The 19,923-nt window shown below is 34.8% G+C and overlaps 3 protein-coding genes across 5 annotated transcripts; all 3 read left to right on the top strand.

Moving 5' to 3' along the window:
• The first annotated feature begins 358 nt into the window (after positions 1 to 358).
• LOC112755161 (uncharacterized) lies at positions 359 to 3,172 on the top strand. Its single transcript, XM_025803084.3, has 3 exons — positions 359 to 1,389; positions 2,173 to 2,278; positions 2,430 to 3,172. Exons 1-3 carry the CDS (start codon positions 661 to 663, stop codon positions 2,930 to 2,932), a joined length of 1,338 nt encoding a protein of 445 aa, XP_025658869.1. The 5' UTR covers positions 359 to 660; the 3' UTR covers positions 2,933 to 3,172.
• Positions 3,173 to 6,177: 3,005 nt separating this feature from the next.
• Positions 6,178 to 16,110, top strand: LOC112729160 (uncharacterized; the record flags this gene model as incomplete). Its single annotated transcript, XM_072210616.1, has 9 exons — positions 6,178 to 6,749; positions 6,922 to 8,008; positions 8,110 to 8,418; positions 8,525 to 10,631; positions 12,304 to 12,503; positions 12,605 to 12,895; positions 13,002 to 14,697; positions 14,830 to 15,105; positions 15,573 to 16,110. Coding segments are annotated over 7 exons (6,249 nt in total), but the record flags the coding sequence as incomplete, so codon positions are not given.
• On the top strand, positions 16,053 to 19,652 carry LOC140180438 (protein FAR-RED IMPAIRED RESPONSE 1-like). Of its 3 annotated transcripts, XM_072221581.1 has the most exons (6): positions 16,053 to 16,193; positions 16,299 to 16,379; positions 16,852 to 17,576; positions 17,759 to 18,132; positions 18,221 to 19,149; positions 19,235 to 19,652. In XM_072221581.1, exons 3-6 carry the CDS (start codon positions 17,224 to 17,226, stop codon positions 19,289 to 19,291), a joined length of 1,713 nt encoding a protein of 570 aa, XP_072077682.1. In that variant the 5' UTR covers positions 16,053 to 16,193; positions 16,299 to 16,379; positions 16,852 to 17,223; the 3' UTR covers positions 19,292 to 19,652. The 3 variants fall into 3 exon arrangements, with proteins under 3 accessions (XP_072077682.1, XP_072077680.1, XP_072077681.1); XM_072221580.1 differs by lacking the exon at positions 16,053 to 16,193 and having other exon boundaries at positions 16,254 to 16,379; positions 17,729 to 18,132; XM_072221579.1 differs by lacking the exon at positions 16,053 to 16,193 and having other exon boundaries at positions 16,246 to 17,576; positions 17,729 to 18,132.
• The last annotated feature ends 271 nt before the right edge of the window (positions 19,653 to 19,923 follow it).

Below are 19,923 nucleotides of genomic sequence, written 5' to 3' on the forward strand. Positions count from 1 at the left end.
TAAAATTCTAAAAATAAAAATATTAAAGATAAAATAAAAAATAAAAAATAAAAACATAAACCAAGTCTACACTAACTAAAATATCATAACATGCATGGTTTTATAAGTGCAAGTTGATTTGGGTCAACTAAATATGTCTACAAAAGGACATGCTTCTATCACCTCCAACTTGAACCTCACTGTCACTAGCTACTATTTCTCACTCTTCCTTCTTCACTACTCATCACTTATTAAAATAAACCATGAGAACCATCCACGCTTCTACACATTTTTGTCCCTTTCCCCCTACAACACAACATTGCCCCATTACTCTAATCTTTTAGATTTAATAATAATTTACACAACCACCACTACTATTGTACTAGTTAGTACTTCCCTTACTACATTATATTCACCATACATTTCACCATATCTTTAGGGATTATTGAGATTCCCCCCTAGAAGCTACCACCCTCTTTCTTATTCATCTTCTTATATCCCTCTCACCCTTCTATTTATATTCATTCACTCCAATTCCTCACTTTCACATCACATCACATCACATTTCCTCCACAGCCTCTCTTCCATTATCTCCATATTATTCATTCTACTATCTATATGTTCCATATTTATTGAAAGGAAAAATATTGTTGCTATTATTTATATATATATAGTTAGAAGATGAGTGGGGAAATGCAACTAAAGAGGTTCAACACAATGGAGAGAAGGCCTCTTAGAACCCTAAGGGACCTATTGAGTGAGAATAATAATAATAGTTATTATTGTTCAAACTCATCATCATCATGTTCTTCAAGTGGATTCAAATCACTACCAAGAAGGATTAATCAAACAAATAAAAGTAGCATGCAAACCCAAATGAAGAATCCCTCAACCTTTCAAACCCTAATAAACACATTCAAGACCATCTTAGTGAAGAAATCACCCTCTATGATCTTGCCACGTAGCATCTCACGCAAGCTTTCGTCATCAAGAAGGTCAAGGAGAATAAGGAACCAAACATTTTGCAAAGGAAGCACTGATGAAGTCGAAATCAGCACCGTCAAGATCAAGGACATCATACGGTGGAGATCTTTCAAGGATGTTACTGTGGAGGAGGAGCACAATAACAAATATCCACTGTCACAATCTCAACCGTTGGATTTTCACCGTTGCGTGATGATGGGGTCCACTACTACAACAACTACTACGACAACCACTACCACGTGTAGTAGCAGCAATGGGTCTAGCTGGAATGAGAGTGATTTTACCTCAATAGCCTCAGGGTACTCGTCTTCATGGGAACCACAAAACGACGACGTTTTGATAAGTGAAAATTTTCCACTTTCACCCTTTGATGTTGTTGTCGGCAAGGATTTGGTGCAACAAAAAACAAATATGGCGGGGCCCAAGGTGAGCAATGATTTATTTAATTTATTAAAAAAAAAATCTTTCTTAAATATGAATTAACATAATTTAAACAAAAGTTTTCAGTATTTCACCCAAAGAAACTCAAAAACACATTTAACGGTGATTTTAATTAAATATGAAACGTGACAATGAATTTTTTTTTTATAACTTGGCATCTTTCAGGAAATATTATTTTGTCTATTTGTTTGTTAAAATATTATTTTGTTTTGATTCGTTTTGACTTTCAATTAATTTCATGTTGATTAGGATGCTTCTTTTCCCTTTCCCTTCTATCATTATTTTATTCTGTCGGTGGGACAGTTTGCAAGATTACTATTGTTTTTTATTTGGATTCTTATAATTCATAGTTATAGACTTATAGTAGTTATTAAGATAATATTTTCCAGCTTTTTTTTTCATTTACATGATAATATATATTTAATAAGATAATATTCGTGATCTTGCTTTTGAATTTTGACATGCTCTATTCCAAAACATGCCTTCTTTAAAAAAACATAAATACTCAATAATTATTAATTAATTTTTTGGTAGGGACTAATTATTATTAACTAAATTCTCATGTTTTGCAAATTTATTTTCTTATCCCTTATTCAAAAAGAAAGAAAAAAACGAAAAGAACAACCAAGTAATACATGTTCCTCGGGATTAATTAGTTGCTCTTGTAGATTATAATTAGTTTACTTTAATTTAATGCTAATTTGATAGAAATTGTTAATATTATGGAGTATTTTACCGATATCTAAAATAATTTGTAATCTTGTGTAGCAAATTTCAAGTTTCCAAGAAGATGAACAACATAGTCCAATTTCAGTTCTTCAAATTGGAAAAGATGAATTCCCACACTATAATCAAAGCCTTGCCGATATTGAAAGTAAGTTCCTCCTTTTCCATCATTAATATAACATTTTCTTCATTACTCAAATTAAATTAAATAACAATATTTATATTCATCAATTATGCTTAATTATACATGAGAATATAATATAATGATGCTAACAATTTTGTGATTTTTTTTTAAACAGGAAGAAAACAAAAGTTCATGGACACCTTTCAAATAATTGAGAGCCTTGCAAAATTTGACCTACCAAACTTAGACCAATATATCATATTGGATGAGAACTTTAGCTATAATGAAGATTGTGATAATTATGATTATGAAGTTGAAGAACAAGATTATGTTGAGCAAAGGGCAATGAAGCTACTAAATTGTGTCAAGGCCATATGTTCATTCCAAAGCTATGATTTTGATATTCTATTGTTAGATTTTTTCAAGGAGGAGTTAAGTAAGAATATTGATGATGAGGAGTGTGAAAGTGAGTCAGAGATGTTGAGAATAGGTAAGGAATGGGTAAAAGGGTCATTTGGTTATGACATAGGTCATGTGAATAATTATGTTTGTATCAAAGACATGGATAAAAGAGGTGAATGGAGCAAGTTTGAGAAAGAGAAAGAAGAAATGGTTTTGGAGATTGAAAAGGAGATGTTGCATAGTTTGGTTGCTGAACTTTTGGACTTACATGATTAAATAATGGAGATTATTTTTTCAAAGCTAGGTCCAAGTAGACAAGTAGTTCTTTAATCCATGTAAATGTGCCAAAATTTAATTAGCTAATGACCCTTCTTTTTGGGGTTAGTTTAGTTTTGACTTAGGCATAACTCATGCCTTTTTTTTTTTTTGTGTTAAGGTTCAGGATATTATAAGTATGTAATTGTTTCATGTATCTACCGAGAATTTAGTAAATTATCAGTATTATTTGCCCCATTATTATTATAGTTGAAACTTGAAAGGTTATTATTATTGTTATTAGATTTTTACTAACAAAAATTTTAAGAATATTTATAAAAATTTTTCACAGTAATTTGTTGTAAATGTCAATCCATTAGACATGTTAATAATTTAAGATGACAATAAAAGGTAGAGATACATAATTCTAAAACAATAAGGATTGACTTTTTTTTTAATTCTTTTCTCCATAAAAATTTTGATACTATTTCAGAAAATATCTATATTAAAAATCTAACAAGTGTTTAGACAAAATATATAATAATTATATAATTAATATAAAAATAATAATATTAAATGAACAAGTTATTGGTAAACAAATTTCTTAACCAAATATTTCAAAAGAATTAAAAAAAAAGATAAAATACATCTATAAAAAATCAATGTTCTTCTTTTCCTCTCATACCTGTATTTTTCTTATTCTTCTAATGGTGATGATTTTTTTTTCTTTTTTCTTTTAAGGAGTCTAACACTTTTTATTAATATTAACAAACATTTTGAGATAACACTTTATTTTTATATTATTAGAATTTATGATTTAAAGTTTATGGTTCAAAAAGTTAATATATAGTATAATACTTGATCAAATGTTAGAAAAAAATGATAAGTTTTTTCAATCACATACCATTACTCTATGGTTTAAGCATTATGAAATGCAAGAACTGGTGGTGAAAAATATTGATCAAACTCGTACTATTAATGTAAGAATATAATCGACATATGTATTTTTTTTTAAACAATTGGGGATTAAATATTTAGCACTTTCAACAAAAATGAAAAATAAAACTGCGAGTCTGCGAAATAGCACTTGAAATTTTTTTTTTTTAGAAAAGGCCTTTTAACATTCATATATTTATGTACTTATAAAATTATTCTATTCATTTTCACTTTTACACTAAATATTTTTTTATCAAATATATATTTTTACACTAAATGAGTTCGAGATAATAAACATGTTTTAAGATGAGATGAAGCAGGTAGTTTTTGCCTAAATTTCGGTGTTGCTTTGGGGTTGTTTAAGTTTTAGATTAGAATTGATTTATTGATGTCATGTATATAATTTTGTTTTTTTCTGTTTGTATTTGTGTTGTTTCTTTCTTTGAGAAAGTTTTGGACTGCTACTCATCTCAACTTCAGCTTTTGACACCGTAAAAAGTATTTGATTATGATTTTCCAAGAAATTGAAATGTCTTGAAAAATAACATTAGCAGGTTAGACAATCATATATATTCTTAATTTTGATAAAATATTAAACTAATCAGTTTATTATTTAATAAAATATTAATTTTTAATTAAAAACTTTTAACATCCTCAGATCAATTCTTATATATAAATAAGCAATTTAATATGAGAACTGATTTGTCTATTAAAATAAAAGTTTAACGACTAATTTAGTAATTAAAATTTGTTATAAATTAAATAATATTCCAAATTTTTTAAAAACTATTTTGGAGTATTGAATTACATAAAAAACAAAGAAAAAGAAAAATATTTTCTCATATCTCTTGAAAAAATATATAAAATAAGACTTATAACATTGACATACTTGAAAGAAAAAAATAGAAAAGACCTTTTGATTTGGAAGTCGTATAGGCTCTCAAAAAGGTTGGAGGTTTGCGAGTTGGTGGCGCGGTAATTTGGAATACAATATTTTTATTCAAGTGCTGGTGGAGATTTTAGAAAGAGGATTGTTCACTTTAAAAGAAAATTGTATGTTTCTGTAATAACATAAATTTTTTTTAGATAATTTGTGATTAGTTTGTACCTACAAAAAGGAATCTTTGGAAGGATATTTGTCAATTACAAATCAGGGAGCCACAAGCGAGAGAGAAGATGATCAGAGGCTTGGCTATGAAACTAAAGGATGGCAGGATAATCTGCTTCTGGGAAGATAGTTGGTTACCTTGTGGTGTTTTGAAAGTTACTTTTCCAAGACTCTTCTCGATCTCAAATCTTCAAGGATTTGTCATAGAGGATTGTGGGTTCTGAGATGAGTTAGAGTGGATTTGGAATTTCCAATGGCGACGAAAGTTATTTCAATGGGAGCTGAAACTAGTAAACTAACTTCATGCAGTTATGCAATCAGTGAAACTAATAGTGGAGAGGGAGGACAGAGTAATATGATAATTTGATAAAAAAAAGTATTTATTTTACTAATTCCTTTGTGCAGGTATTGCAGGCAGAGATACTTCTGGGTAGATATCACAAACTATAGTTTCACTAGTACTATTTGGAGAGGATTCGTTCTACCAAGGGTTGAGTTGTTTCCTTGGTTTGCACGGGTTGGTAGGGTGAATACAAGGGAAAGACTGTGTAGATTATGTGTTATTGGTCAGAATGATAACATATGTGTTTTATGTCATAAATCTATTGAAACTAATTTTCACTTATTCATTAGTTGTGAGCTCACTTGACAAGTGTGGTGTGCTTGATTGTTCGCTCTTAGAAGGATATGGACTATTCCAAATACGCTCAAGCAACACTATAAAAGTTGGACGAATATATCAACGAAAAAGATGGAATCGAAGCGGTGGTTAATTTTTTTTTTTGCGATCGTCTGAATAATTTGGCTAAAACAAATAATAGAATATTAAAAAATCAAAGTTCAAGAGTGGTCAATATTATTAACAGATTCTTTACAAGGTACGATGAATAGATTGGTGAAAATGTCTAAAAATTATTATTTTTTAACGTTATGAATTTTTGTTTTTTTCTGTTGCTCTATCTTACTGTGTTAAACTTTTTTTCATTAAAAAAAAAAGAAAAGACCTTGTAACATTGTGCCAAAGTCCCAAACGCGTTTGATCAACATGAAGGGTGAACAAAATGAAATTTCAACACGGTTGTTATTATTATATGACATAACACTAATAATTGAGAGCGTTAACAAAAGAATAGTGCACATAGGGTCTTCTAATTGAGAAAGGAGGAGGCACCTGCCAAGAAACAACCAGGAAGATTCATATGTATCTATGTATGTACATTGACACTCTACTCATAGTCACTCGAAACATCACTGTGTTGAAGATCTCACCACTGTCTACACTCTCTTCCTAATTTTCAATGGCTTCTTCTTCTTTATTGGATGCTCCCAGTCTCCCAGAATCAAACATGATGTCTTCATCAGCTTCAGAGGAGAAGACATCCGCACTTCTTTTCTTAGCCATTTGAGGAAAGAGTTGTATCGTAACCATATCGATTTCTTCGTGGACGACGAGAAACTGCACCCTGGAGATGACATTTCATCCACGCTTATCCAAGCCATTGAACAGTCTTCTATTTCCTTGGTCATCTTTTCGGAAAACTATGCTGCTTCAACTTGGTGCTTGAATGAACTCGAGAAAGTAATTCAATGCATGAAACGAGATAAAAGGATTGTGATACCTGTTTTCTACAACGTTGTTCCCTCTGATGTGCGGCATCAGAATAATTCCTTTAAGGAGGCTTTTGATAAACACCAACACAGATTGAAGGGAAATATGATGAAGGTGCAAAGTTGGAGATTTGCTTTAAAGGAAGCTTCTAATTTATCTGGATTTCATTATCCATCGAAATATCAGTAAGTTCTTCTTTTTACTACTTAATCCACTACTCTAGTACTTAACTATATTGCCATACGCATATGCATACCTGCTAAGCTTTTTTATTTTTTATTTTGTCATTGTTATGCTTGACTTCTTTTCAATTATACTTGTAATGTGTAATATTTTCTTATATTTTTTATACAACAGGGATGAATCTAAATTCATTGAAGAAATTGTGAATGATATTTCAGAGAAATTGTCATATATTTTCTCAATAGAATCCAAAGGTCTGGTTGGAATTGATGATAGTTTTACATGTATTGAATCATTATTGGAAATTGAATCGAGCGAGGTCCGAATCATAGGAATTTGGGGGATGGGAGGAATAGGTAAAACTACTATTGCTGAATTCTTTTTTGACAAATATTCTTCTCATTATGAAGGCAGTTGTATGTTGAAAAATGTAAGAGAAGAATCACAAAAGTTTGGTGTGCTTCATTTATGTGAGAAACTTATTTCTGAGTTATTAGCCGGAGAAAGCCTTGTTTTGAAAGGATCATCCAAAGCAAGATCTGCTTTTATCCAGAGAAAGTTGAGTCGAAAAAAAGTTTTCATAGTGCTTGATGATATGGATACATTTGAACAGTTTAAACATCTTGCTACACAATGGTTGGGACCAGGTAGTAGGATCATTGTAACTACCAGAGACAAGCATGTCCTTGGAAAAGTTCATGGAATATATGAGCTGCAGGGCTTGAGTTTTGAAAATTCCCTTAAGCTTTTTTGCTTGAATGCTTTTGACAAAGTCTATCCTGAAGCTGGATATGAAGAGGTTTCTAAAATGGCAGTCAATTATGCAAAAGGCGTTCCATTGGCTTTAAAAGTTGTAGGTTCTTTTTTATATTCTAAAACCATAGAAGAATGGGAAAGTGCTTTGGAAAAACTCAAGATCTATCCTAATATAGACATTTTTAATGTCTTAAAATTGAGTTTTGATGGGCTAGATGAGTTAGAGCGGGAGATATTCCTCGACATTGTATTTTTTTTCAAAGGAAAAAACAAGCATGTTGTTGTACCATTTCTAGAATCCTGTGGTTTTTTCCCTGCTACCGGCATAGGCAACCTTTCACGTAAAGCTCTTATAACTATTTTAAAGGATGGTACAATAGAAATGCATGACTTGATAGAACAAATGGGTCGAGAAATAGTTCGTCGAGAATCAATTAAAGACCCTGGAAGACGTAGCCGCTTAAGTGACCCTGAGGATGTTTACAATGTACTGAATAATAATAAGGTAAGAAGACCCCATATTTAATTACTTTTCTTGATTACATGTGTTAATGATGGAAATACGACTAGCATGATAACATGTTTGGCGATTGGATTTGTTTGCAGGGAACAGACTCAGTTGAAGGCATTATGCTGGACATGTCTCAAATGAAAAGAGATCTACAATTAGATGCTGACACTTTTAAAAGGATGCCTAATATAAGGTTTCTCAAATTTTATGATTCATGGTGGAGGCACAAAGAATCAGCAAATGTGTACGTTTCTTCAACTCTTGATTCATTTCCAAACGAACTAAGATACTTGGAGTGGAGTGGCTGCCCTGTGAAGTCTCTTCCTCCAAGTTTTTGTGCTGAGAAGCTTGTTAAGCTTTCTATGCCAGATAGCCAAGTTTCTAAACTTTGGGATGGAGTTCAGGTATTTACAAGAACAAAAGCATCTTTAGCCTTCTTCACTTAATTGAAAATTAATTGATTAAAGTAAGTATTTGAAGATGTGATGATGGTCCCCTCAATTGTTATAGGATCTTGTGAATTTAAAGAGGATGGACCTTATGCGATGTGAGCAGCTGGTGGAGCTTCCAGATTTTACTCGGGCATCAAACCTTGAAGTGGTACGCCTAGATGATTGTGTAAGGCTGCGTCAACTTCATCCATCCATTTTATCCATCCACAAACCTGAAGTCCTCGTGGTTGATAATTGCAAAGAACTGAAGAGTCTTAAAGGCAAGGTCCATTTTAAATCTCTTAAAACACTACGTGTAAGTGGGTGCTCAAGCTTGAAGGAATTTTCAGTGTCAGCAGAGGAATTAACGAGGTTGGATTTCAATGGGTCAATAATTGATACGTTGCACGCATCAGTTGGCCGTCTCAGCAAACTTGTAGAGTTAGACCTGAGTAATGTGAGACTTGAAACTCTTCCAAACGAACTGTGTCTTTTAGTATCCCTGATGGAACTAAATCTTCAAGGATGCAAACAGTTGATTGAACTCCCTGACAATATGAAAGCCTTGTCGCGGTTACAGAATCTCAATTTAACAGATTGCTGCAGCCTTCGATCTATACCGGAGCTTCCGTCATCTATTACACATTTATCTGCCACCAACTGCACATCGCTGGAGAAATTATTCAACGCAGAGACAGTATTCAGTTTAAATCTAAAGTCCATTTCATTGGAAAACTGCGAGAGGCTTGTTGATCATTCATTCTTAGAATATGTGCATCATACAATTATGGGAGTAGCAATTAGGGAGCTGTACGATGGGATGCTGCACTTTAAATATCTTTATCGTCATTTGGACCCTGATTCCCGTCCTGAATCCCCCCGCCAGGTTTTCTATCCCGGAAGAAAGGTTCCATCATGGATCAAATATCAGACAAGAGAGAGTGCGGTAACCGTTGACGTTGTTGCAGATCATCCTCATTATCTGGATACGCTAGTGGGTTTCATTTTGTGCTGTGTTGTTGATCATATTCCGTCTCAAAGAGGATTTCCTCCTATTGGTCCTGTTGGTTTTGCAAAATGGCCTCGCGTGATCCGTTGTCATTCAGATTTTGGGTACAGCAGTCAGTTTGCTAAGACGAGTAGATGGAGTTCAGACCATGTTTGTATATGGTTTACAGATCTTGGTCAATGGTTTACAGAACTTCGTAATTACAATAATTTGGATGGCAAGAATGTTACATTTGAATTCAAAGCTGAATCGCCGGAGTTTGAGCCGTTGCTATGTGGATGGGAGATCTTAGGGTGCGGGGTTTGTCCGGTATATTTCTCGAACATCCTGGATGTCTTGCAAAATACGGATCCGGATTTCCAGTTCTTTTATGATATACCGCCTTGGATAGATTGGGAGAGTGTTGATGAATTAGTTTTCACTCTTGACCAAGTGAAAACATTTATTAATCAAGTACTCCATCTCCCATCTTTTCAAGAGCTGAACCCACCCACTTTCTCTGGTAATCTTTTGAAAGATGACCCTCAATTTTTCATAGACAGCTTAAACAAAGTCTTTCAAGTCCTCAAATGTCCATATGACGCAGCGGTAGATCTGGCTACATATAATTTAAGAGGACATGCTTCTGACTGGTATAAAACACTTCTTCAAAGTAGAAGGGAACGCCGAATGCCATCGCTATTGTGGAATGAGTTTGTTGAGATCTTTTTGAAAAGATTTCTTCCTACTAGTATAAAGGAGAAGAATGCTGCTGATTTTGAGAAGTTAAAACAAACTCCTGATATGTCTGTAATGCAGTATGAGAATCGTTTCACTGAACTTTCTAGATATGCTGAGCACTTAGTGACTCCGGATATCATGAGAGTCAAGAGATTTGTTCAAGGACTAGCAAATCCATACTTCACTGCTCTTTCACCCATGGTGGAGAGTTTGACTTATTCAGAAATTGTGAATGCTGCTTATGGTATTGAAACTGAATTAGAGGAAAGGAGAGCTAACAAAGGCATTGGCAAAAAGAAAAGGATACAAGGAACATTTTCTGGAGAATCAAGCTATAGGGGTATATCAAGTCATCAGAATCACCCACAAACACAATCAATTGGGGTTATCCATTCTGAAGCTGCTTCAAAGGGTACCTCAGCCTCAGGGATTCGAGCTAGGAGTGCATTTGAACCAAGTATGTAGAGATCTAAGCCTACTCCAACTCTATTATGTCCTATCAATTGTGCTCTTTTATGCTGGTTCTTATTCCAAAACTCCATTAAAATAGCCTAAACTTGAAGAAGAGGAAAATCACCTTTAATTCAAGTGTTATCAATTATTAAGACATCAAGGTGACTCTTTAGCTTGCTGATTATCTATATCTTTAATTTTTGTCATAGTTATAGTTATGAGAATTAATTAATCCGAAAATTTAGGGTTAAGGTAAGATAAAATTTGGGACTTTTGGGTATATAGGTTCTATTATATCAATTGATGTCAAGATTAACTTATTAGAGTTATTATTATTATTATGTTTGTGATATTAGATTCTTAAAAAAACCATTCTCCTTGCCTATTGAGACCTGTGGAGTAGAAATTCCTCTCATAAATTTTAGTAAGAAAACTTCGTATCTATAATTAAATTTTAGCATTGAATAGTTTTTATCATTATAAAAAATAATTTTAAAATTCATTATTTAGTTAGTTACTAACTTATTTGTCAACATGATATTTATTTCTTATGTTAAATATTTTATAGAAAAAACCCCACTTGAAACATAATATTTTGTGTTAAAATTAATATCAACTACGTAAATAAACGATTTTACAGCTCCACTCAACTTTAACAAACTTTATTTTAGCAACACTGATAGAATGCCATACTGATACTAATAAATGTGCTAATGTGTTTTGGGGTGCAGAAATCACTAATTTTGATCAGTGAAGGCCGAGAAATTACTAAGTTTTCTTCCATTGCATTTTGTGAGGAAAGGTTTTGAATGTTCATGCTGCTTCAGACGTTACTATTGGTGGATCTAGGGGGCAACTGCTTCCCATGGTTGTTGGCCATGTAGTGTGCTTTTTAACTTAATTCATACTATTCTTTAAAGCAATTAAGATAATTTTGTTCAGCTATTACCAGAACTGTCTCTTTTCAGTTAGTTTTGATGTAACATTATTTTGTAAATTGCTGGATGGTGGTGTCTCTTTTGAACTGTGATTCTCAGCCCATTTAAGAGTGTGAACATTGGAAGTGATATATACTCACAAAAGTAGTCACGCTGAGGAAAATGTAAGTCGTATATAGCCACTAACACTTGTCCATAAGTATAAATTCTTGGCATTTATGTATCTAGTTGATATTTCTTATTATGGTCTTGAAGTAGATGTTGATTCTCCCAATCCAACTTTTTTATGAAGTTTTCATTACAGGGAGTTCTTGCTGTCTTGCACTTGGTTTTATGTTTCACTTCCCCGTAGACAATTCAGCTTGCCTCTATGAAGTGTCATGGTGATTGGTTTTTTGCGAAACAAGAAGTTTGATCAGTTGAGATGGGTCTTAGTTTGTAGCCCCTTCTTCACTGGATAAGGAAATGCTTTGATAAATGGTGTGCAAATTGTTGGAACTCGGAGCATCTATGTTCACCAACCACTGGATAGTTGGTGCTAGCAATGTTAATAGTCAATTTATTAGGTTTTGTAACACTATGTGAGGTTAGCAAAAATTTGTAAACCCATTCTGAATCTTTTAAACAGTTTTGCTTATAACTTTAGCAAGTAATATTCAGTGAAGGACTCCTAACCTATTCCATATTTCCTCCATCTTCAGCTGCATACAACTGTGTTTGATATATAACAACTTGTTTAATCCACCCAAGAAAGGATATATGATGTGAGTAATGAGAGAGCTATTATAACGATTTCAAAGTATAATAGAATAGAAATGCATGACTTGATAGAACAAATGGGTCGAGAAATAGTTCGTCGAGAATCAATTAAAGACCCTGGAAGACGTAGCCGCTTAAGTGACCCTGAGGATGTCTACAATGTACTGAATAATAATAAGGTAAGAAGACCACATATTTAATTACTTTTCTTGATTACATGTGTTAATGCTGAAAATGCGACTAGCATGATAACATGTTTGGCTATTGGATTTGTTTGCAGGGAACAGACTCAGTTGAAGGCATTATGCTGGACATGTCTCAAATTAAAAGACATCTACAATTAGATGCTAACACTTTTAAAAGGATGCCTAATATAAGGTTTCTCAAATTTTGTAATTCATGGAGGCACAAAATATCAGCTTCAACTCTCGAGTTGTTTCCAAATGAACTAAGATACTTGGGGTGGGGTGGCTGCCCTGTGAAGTCTCTTCCCCCAACTTTTTGTGCTGAGAAGCTTGTTGAGCTTTATATGCCGGATAGCCAAGTTACTAAACTTTGGGATGGAGTTCAGGTATGTACAAGAACAAGAGCGTCTTTAGCCTTTTTCTCTTAATTAAAAATTAATTAATTAAATTAAGTATTTGAAGATGTGATGATAGTCCCCTTAATTATTTTAGGATCTTGTAAATTTGAAGAGGATTAACCTTAGGGGATGTAAGCAGCTGGTGGAGCTTCCAGATTTTACTCAGGCATCAAACCTTGAAAAGGTATACCTAGATGATTGTGCAAGGCTGCGTCAACTTCATCCATCCATTTTATCCATCCACAAGCTTGAAACCTTGAGTGTTCATAATTGCAAAAAACTGAAGAGTCTTAAAGGCAAGGTTCATTTGAAATCTCTTAAAACACTACATGTTCGTTACTGCTCAAGCTTGAAGGAATTTTCTGTGTCATCAGAGGAACTAACGAGTTTGAATTTCAATGGGACAATAATTGATACGTTGCACTCATCAGTTAGCCATCTCAGCAAACTTGTCGAGTTTGATCTCAGTAATTTGAGACTTGAAACTCTTCCAAACGAACTGTGTCTCTTAGTATCCCTTGAGGAACTAAATCTTGAAGGATGCAAACAGTTGATTGAACTCCCTCACAATATGAAAGCCTTGTCGCGGTTACAGAATCTCAACTTAGAAGATTGCTGCAGCCTCCGATCCATACCAGAGCTTCCGCCATCTATCATACATTTATCTGCCACCAACTGCACATCGCTGGAGAAATTATTGAATGCAGAGACAGTATTCAGTTTAAATCTAATGTCCATCTCATTTGAAAACTGCGAGAGGCTTGACAAGCATTCATTCTTAGAATTTGTGCATCATACAATGATGGGAGTAGCAATTAGAGACCTGTTGGAACAGATGCTGCAATATAGATTTATTGGTTATGATGAAGGTTGGGACCCTGATTCCCATCCTGAATCCAACGGTCAGGTTTTCTATCCCGGAAGCAAGGTTCCATCATGGTTCACATATCAGACAAGAGAGTGTTCAGTAACTGTTGACCTTCTTGCAGATCAACCTTATCGAACGCTAGTGGGTTTCATTTTGTGCTGTGTTGTTTATCATATTCCTTCTCAAAGAAGAGTTCGTCCTATTGGTCCTGTTCGTTCTGCAAAATGGCCTCCCGTGATCCGTTGTCTGTCAGATTTAGGGTACACCAAACAGTTTGCTAAGACAAGCAGATGGAGTTCAGACCATGTTTGTATATGGTTTGCAGAAGTTAAACGTTACAATATATTGGATGGCAAGAGCAAGAATGTTACATTTGAATTCAAAGCTGAATCTTTTATGAAATATTATGAAGAAGGCAGGCCGCGCTATGAGAAGTTGCGATATGAATGGGAGGTCATAGGGTGCGGGGTTTGTCCGGTATATGCCTCTGACATCATGGATGTCTTCCAAAATATGGATCCGGATTTCCGGTTCTTTTATGATAAACTGAAGCGGTTACTTACGAAGAATGTTGATCCATCAGTTTTCACTCTTGATCAAGTGAAAACACGGATGATTCGCAAGATGGAAGAGGTAGAGCAGAACAAGAAGAAAGAAAAGGAATTATTGTCCCAAGACTCTTATCCCTTTTGTAAGATTCCGACAATAAAAGAAGAACCAGAAAATATCTCGTTTGCAGATTCATATCCCCTTCATGGTAATACAACTCAAATGCTGGTGATTCCATCGGGATCAAATAAAGTACCTCAGAGCCTTGATGAACAAGAAAACCAAGGCGTTGTTCAAAGAAACAATTCGCCCCGGTTATCTTCATTGAGGCGCTTGGTAACCAAAATATTTAAACATTGACGAAAATGTTAAGGTCAGAACATCTTTAATTGGTTTATCATAGGTATTGAAACAAGTGTTTTCAAAATTTCTTATTATGATCTTGCATTAGATGTTGATTCACCTAATCCAACTTTTTTAATAAAGTTTTCACTTTTCATTACAGGGAGTTATAGCTGTCTTGCACTTGGTTTTCTGTTTGCTTCCCTGCAGACAATTCAGCTTGCCTCTATGAAGTGTCATCCTGATTGTTTATTTGTAAAACGAGATGTCGTCTGATCAATTAAGATTCACTGGATAAGGAAATGCTTTGATAGATGGTGTGGAAATCGTTGGAACTTGGAGCATCTATGTTCACCAACAACTGGATTAGTCAATGCTAGTGATGTTAATGGTCAATTTATTTTCTCCATGAGAATGACACAACAACTATTATAGGATGGTAAGGAAGATTCTGCAAGTATTATCTATGTCCAAACATATGCTGATGCTTGATCCTCCAATATAGAAATCTTAAGTGGCTTATTGTAATTGCAAATGATTATAATGAAAAACGTTACTCATTTAATAACAACATACATGCAACCATTGAAATTTAGGCCTACCCCACAAATTCCCATCATGTCTATATCTCTTTGCGTGGTGACATGTCATGAATTTTAAAAAGGTAGTATTACTCCAGTTACAAAGAATTTTTAGTAACATACTTCAATCTTCTATGGATTTTATCATTTTAATAATCAAATTAGTCTGTAATTTTTATTTTGTTAAATAAATAAGTAAACTCTCACATCAAATTTTAATAAAAATATATTAGTTTTTATTAATTTTTTTTAACAATTTTTAAAGTGATTTTATATATAAATAAATAATTTGATATGAAAACTGATTTAAGTTCTTTTATGACAGATACAGCAGTGGATGGCCGGATCATGTTGAACAATCTGTTTTCGCTCTTGATGAAGTGAAAACACGGTTGATTCACAAGATGGATGAACAAAAAATAAATTTTATGAGATTCCGACAATAAAAGAAGAACCAGGAATATCTTGCTTGGAGATTCATGAGAATGCCATACTGATCAATATGCTAATGGCCTAATGTGGTACATTTTTGGAGGTACAGAAATCACTTGTTTGATCGGTGAAGGCCAAGAAATTACTACTTCAGTCTTCTTCTATTGCATGTTGTGAAGAAAGGCTTTGAATGTTCATGCTGCTTAAGATTTATTATTCTTGGATCTAGGGGCAAGTCATTCCCGTGGTTGTTGGCGATTTAGTCATTTATTCTTTTGGAAAAGCTCTGCATACAAGCCATTATAAGTTCATTAAGCAATAAAACAAAAATACGCGCTGCTCCACATACGTTGTATACACGCGCCATATAAGATCCCGCGTATATCTAACTACCAAATTTAAAAGATTTGTTTCCTTCTTCGTTTTCGTTATTTTGAGATTTGGTTGTTCTTCTTCTCGCACCTCTTCCCTCCTTCTTCTTCTCCATCGTTCTTTTCCTCTCCTTTTCTCACTGGTATGTTCTTCGTTTACGTTACTTTCTTCTCTCTCTGCAACTCGAGCTTCGTTTTCTATTTTGATTTGTTGTTTTCTGAAATCAAAATTTGAACTCGTTTTGAAGATAATGGATCATTCAACCTCAGATTGTCAGCTGAATCCAGGCGAAGTGGATTATGAATTTGAATCTAACGAAGTTCCTGAGGTTTGATTTACATAGGATTAGTATGAATTTTCTTTCAGTAATTTGTATTGCATTGTGTAGTTGAAAAATTGCTGAACATTGACTGTGAAACTAACACTTTAACATGAATCTTTCGACTCAATGTATTATTTTGTGATTAATTATCTGGAATTTATAGCAGACGCTCGGGTGTAGATCAAGTCTTTTTTGGGTGTATTTTTGCTAGAAGTGTGGGTGTATCTACACTTTACTGGTTTTTTGTTATTTTAATTGAGTTGTTGTTGTTCAGGTGTATTATATCAGACATGATTGGGTGTGTTTTTAGTTTTTGACATGGTGTATTCTGCAGCCTGTGTATTTACAGTTTATGGCTTTAAAGGTCATTCTGTAGTTGAGTTGTAGCGGTTCGGGTATATCATGTTAGACATAACTGGGTGTATTTGAAGCATATCTATGGGTGTATTCACAGTTTCTGACATGGTGTATTGTGCAGCCTGTCTCGGTTGTTGATGACGAGTTTGTTCCGAAGGTTAGAATGACCCTTACCACCCTTGAAGATGCTGGAAAATTTTACAGGAACTATGCCAAGGATGCAGGTTTCTCTAAAAGAGTTCGGTGCACAAATAGGAAGGGAAACGAGATTAAGAATCAACTGATTACATGTAGCAGAGAGGGAAAATGAAAATCTAAAATATCTCCGACCGAGAAGACCAATCCGACAGCCGGTCTAAACTGTCTTGCAAGAATTTATATACACACATTGAAGAATGTCGGTGCTTGGATCATTTCAAAGGTTGTGCTGGATCATTCACACCCTTGCTGTCCAAGTAAAGCAGAGATACTCAAATAGCACAGGGAACTAAGCATGTCCATTCGTCGTACGATAGAGAATAACGAGGAGGCTGGTATCAGACTAAGCAAAACCTACCAATCATTTGTTGCGGCTGCCGGTGGTCACCGCGAGTTAAATTTTATCGAAAAAGACGTGAGGAATTACATTACCAGGGAAGTGCGGAATGTTTCCGAACAAGAAGATGCAAAGGAATTCGGGAAATATTTCTTAAGAATGAAAGAGAAGAATCCGAATTTCTTTTTTGAGCTCGAACTCGAGGAGGATCAATCGATTAAGCTGGCTTTTTGGGCCGATGCAAGAAGCAGAGCTGCCTTTGAGTATTTCGGAGATGCCATTTCATTCGACACCACCTACAATACAAACAGGTAACAAACTGCCCCTGTTTATGATGCTAAATTAATTTTTTTTATGAATCCGCAGCAGAGGTGTATATTGGCTGTTTCATTGGGTGTATACGAAGCATTTGTTGGGGTGTACCTAATGATTTTGAATTCTGGACCATGGTAATTTGTTTCAGGTATAATTTGGTCTGCGGTTCTTTTGTCAGGGTGAATCCCCACGGTCAATCAACACTTCTCGGATGCTCTTTGATGAAGAACGAAGAAATTGAATCATTCAAATGGTTATTTCAATGCTGGCTTCGTTGCATGGGAGGAAACGCTCCGAAAGGGTTTCTCACCGATCAGTGCGCATCAATGAAAAGGGTTTTAGAGGCCTGTATGCCAACAACAGTTCACCGTTGGTGTATTTGGCACATCATGAAGAAGATTCCAAGCAAACTAAACGGATACAAGGGACATGCCGATATTGAACAAGAAATGAGCCAAGTTGTTTGGAACTCTCATAGCAAAGACTCATTCGATAGGAATTGGAATGATTTTCTGCTGAATTTTGGTCTTGTGGACAACAAGTGGCTTTCAGGTAATGTCTTTTTAAAATCTGCAGCATAGGTGTAAATTGCATGTTCCCTCGGGTGTATTTATAGTCTGTGTTTGGGTGTATTATGCAGATCTGTACGAAGACCGTCACATCTGGGTTCCTATCTATCTGGATCACCACTTCTGGGCAGGGATGAGAAGCACACAAAGGAGCGAGAGCATGCATTCATTTTTTAACAAGTATATCACCCGGAACAGCTCGCTTATTCAGTTCGTCAAACAATACGATAATTGCCTCGGAAGCAGGGAGCAAGCAGAGAGAGAATCAGATGCTGCAGATTTTCATACGGTCATACCGTGTGCAACCAAATCCTCCATTGAAGCTCAGTTTCAAGATGCGTACACTCATGCAAAGTTTAGGGAAGTCCAAGCGCAATTCAGAGGAAAGGCGAATTGCATCACCAGATTAAAGAATTCCGCTCTAGGCTATTCAGTATACGAAGTCGGAGAACAAGTTTCCAGCTCAATATTCAACAAGTTCGCGGCTACTTACGACTCAGTTGCAGCCGAGGTAAAATGCCAATGCTTATTATTCGAGTCGAGAGGGATACTGTGCCGTCACGCACTAAGCGTGTTCGAACAAGTAAGCCAAGTGTCACCTAGATATATACTGGAACGATGGAGCAAGAAGGTAAAGAGGCGACACACACACATCAAGAGCATCCACGACGAGCCACTGATGGAGCCAAGATGCAAGAGGTTCGACCAATTGGTTTTTCGTTCGCAAAATATTTGCGAATTTGCATCCAAATCGGAGGAGCTGACTACAATTCTGCACCGTGCGTACGATAACGTCATGGCCGAGATGGAATCATTAAAAGCCAAAAGGAAGGGGACATCTTCTTTATCCCACGAAGACGCCAACTTAGAATCCGTTAACGAGCTTCAAAGCCCGCCAAGGATTCGAACAAGAGGACGTCCAAAAAATAGGCTAGGTTCAAAGCTGGACAAACAGATTGCAAATGCCACAAAGAAGAAGAAGACGAAAGTTTTAAGCGAGGTAAAAGTAATGTTCTTTAAATTTGTGGCGATTGAGTTTACTTTTCTCCTTAATAGTTTAGCTAATGTGTGAGTGTTATATTCAGATAAACCTGTTTGATGCTGCATCAGCGGTGCATTCAAATTCCAGCCAATATCAATGACACGTTATGAATTATCAGTTCAGGGTACCAGCAGCAGGGGATAACTCTTTGGGTGTATAGTTTTAGAGAATATGGGTGTAAAATCACTGTTTCTTTTGGGTGTATTTTTGTTCATTCACAATTTACATATAGCTACATATATAGATACATATAGAACAAAAGCTGTAAAAATTCGCAGGTTATCGGTGTATATTTGATTTGATGTTTTTCTTCATATTTTAGTACATGTAATTCATACAATTTGAATACAGTACAGACAGTTTGGGTGTATATTTTATGCAATCTTGGGTGTATTATTAGACTTGCGTTGGGTGTAACAGTTTATAATTTGCGTTTATATATGCCTTGATTTTTTCCTTCATATTTTACCACCTGTAATACAGCTTTTGAATACAGCACAGACAGTTTAACAGCACAGATAGTTTAACTATGGAAAAAAATATACATGGAATAGAAGTTGTTGATAAATGGCAAATATTTACATCATTTGCTGAATTTACAAACTACCCAGCAGTTGGATTACGCAGTTTATATATCATCAGAATTTATCTGACAAAACGGACTCAATAATACAGAGGATGGCTTCGACAGCCTTATAGCATTACTCTCTCTAATTGCCCGATCTCTCTCTT

The sequence above is a fragment of the Arachis hypogaea genome, chromosome 2, assembly GCF_003086295.3.
Source record: "Arachis hypogaea cultivar Tifrunner chromosome 2, arahy.Tifrunner.gnm2.J5K5, whole genome shotgun sequence".
NCBI classification, from domain to species: Eukaryota; Viridiplantae; Streptophyta; class Magnoliopsida; order Fabales; family Fabaceae; genus Arachis; species Arachis hypogaea.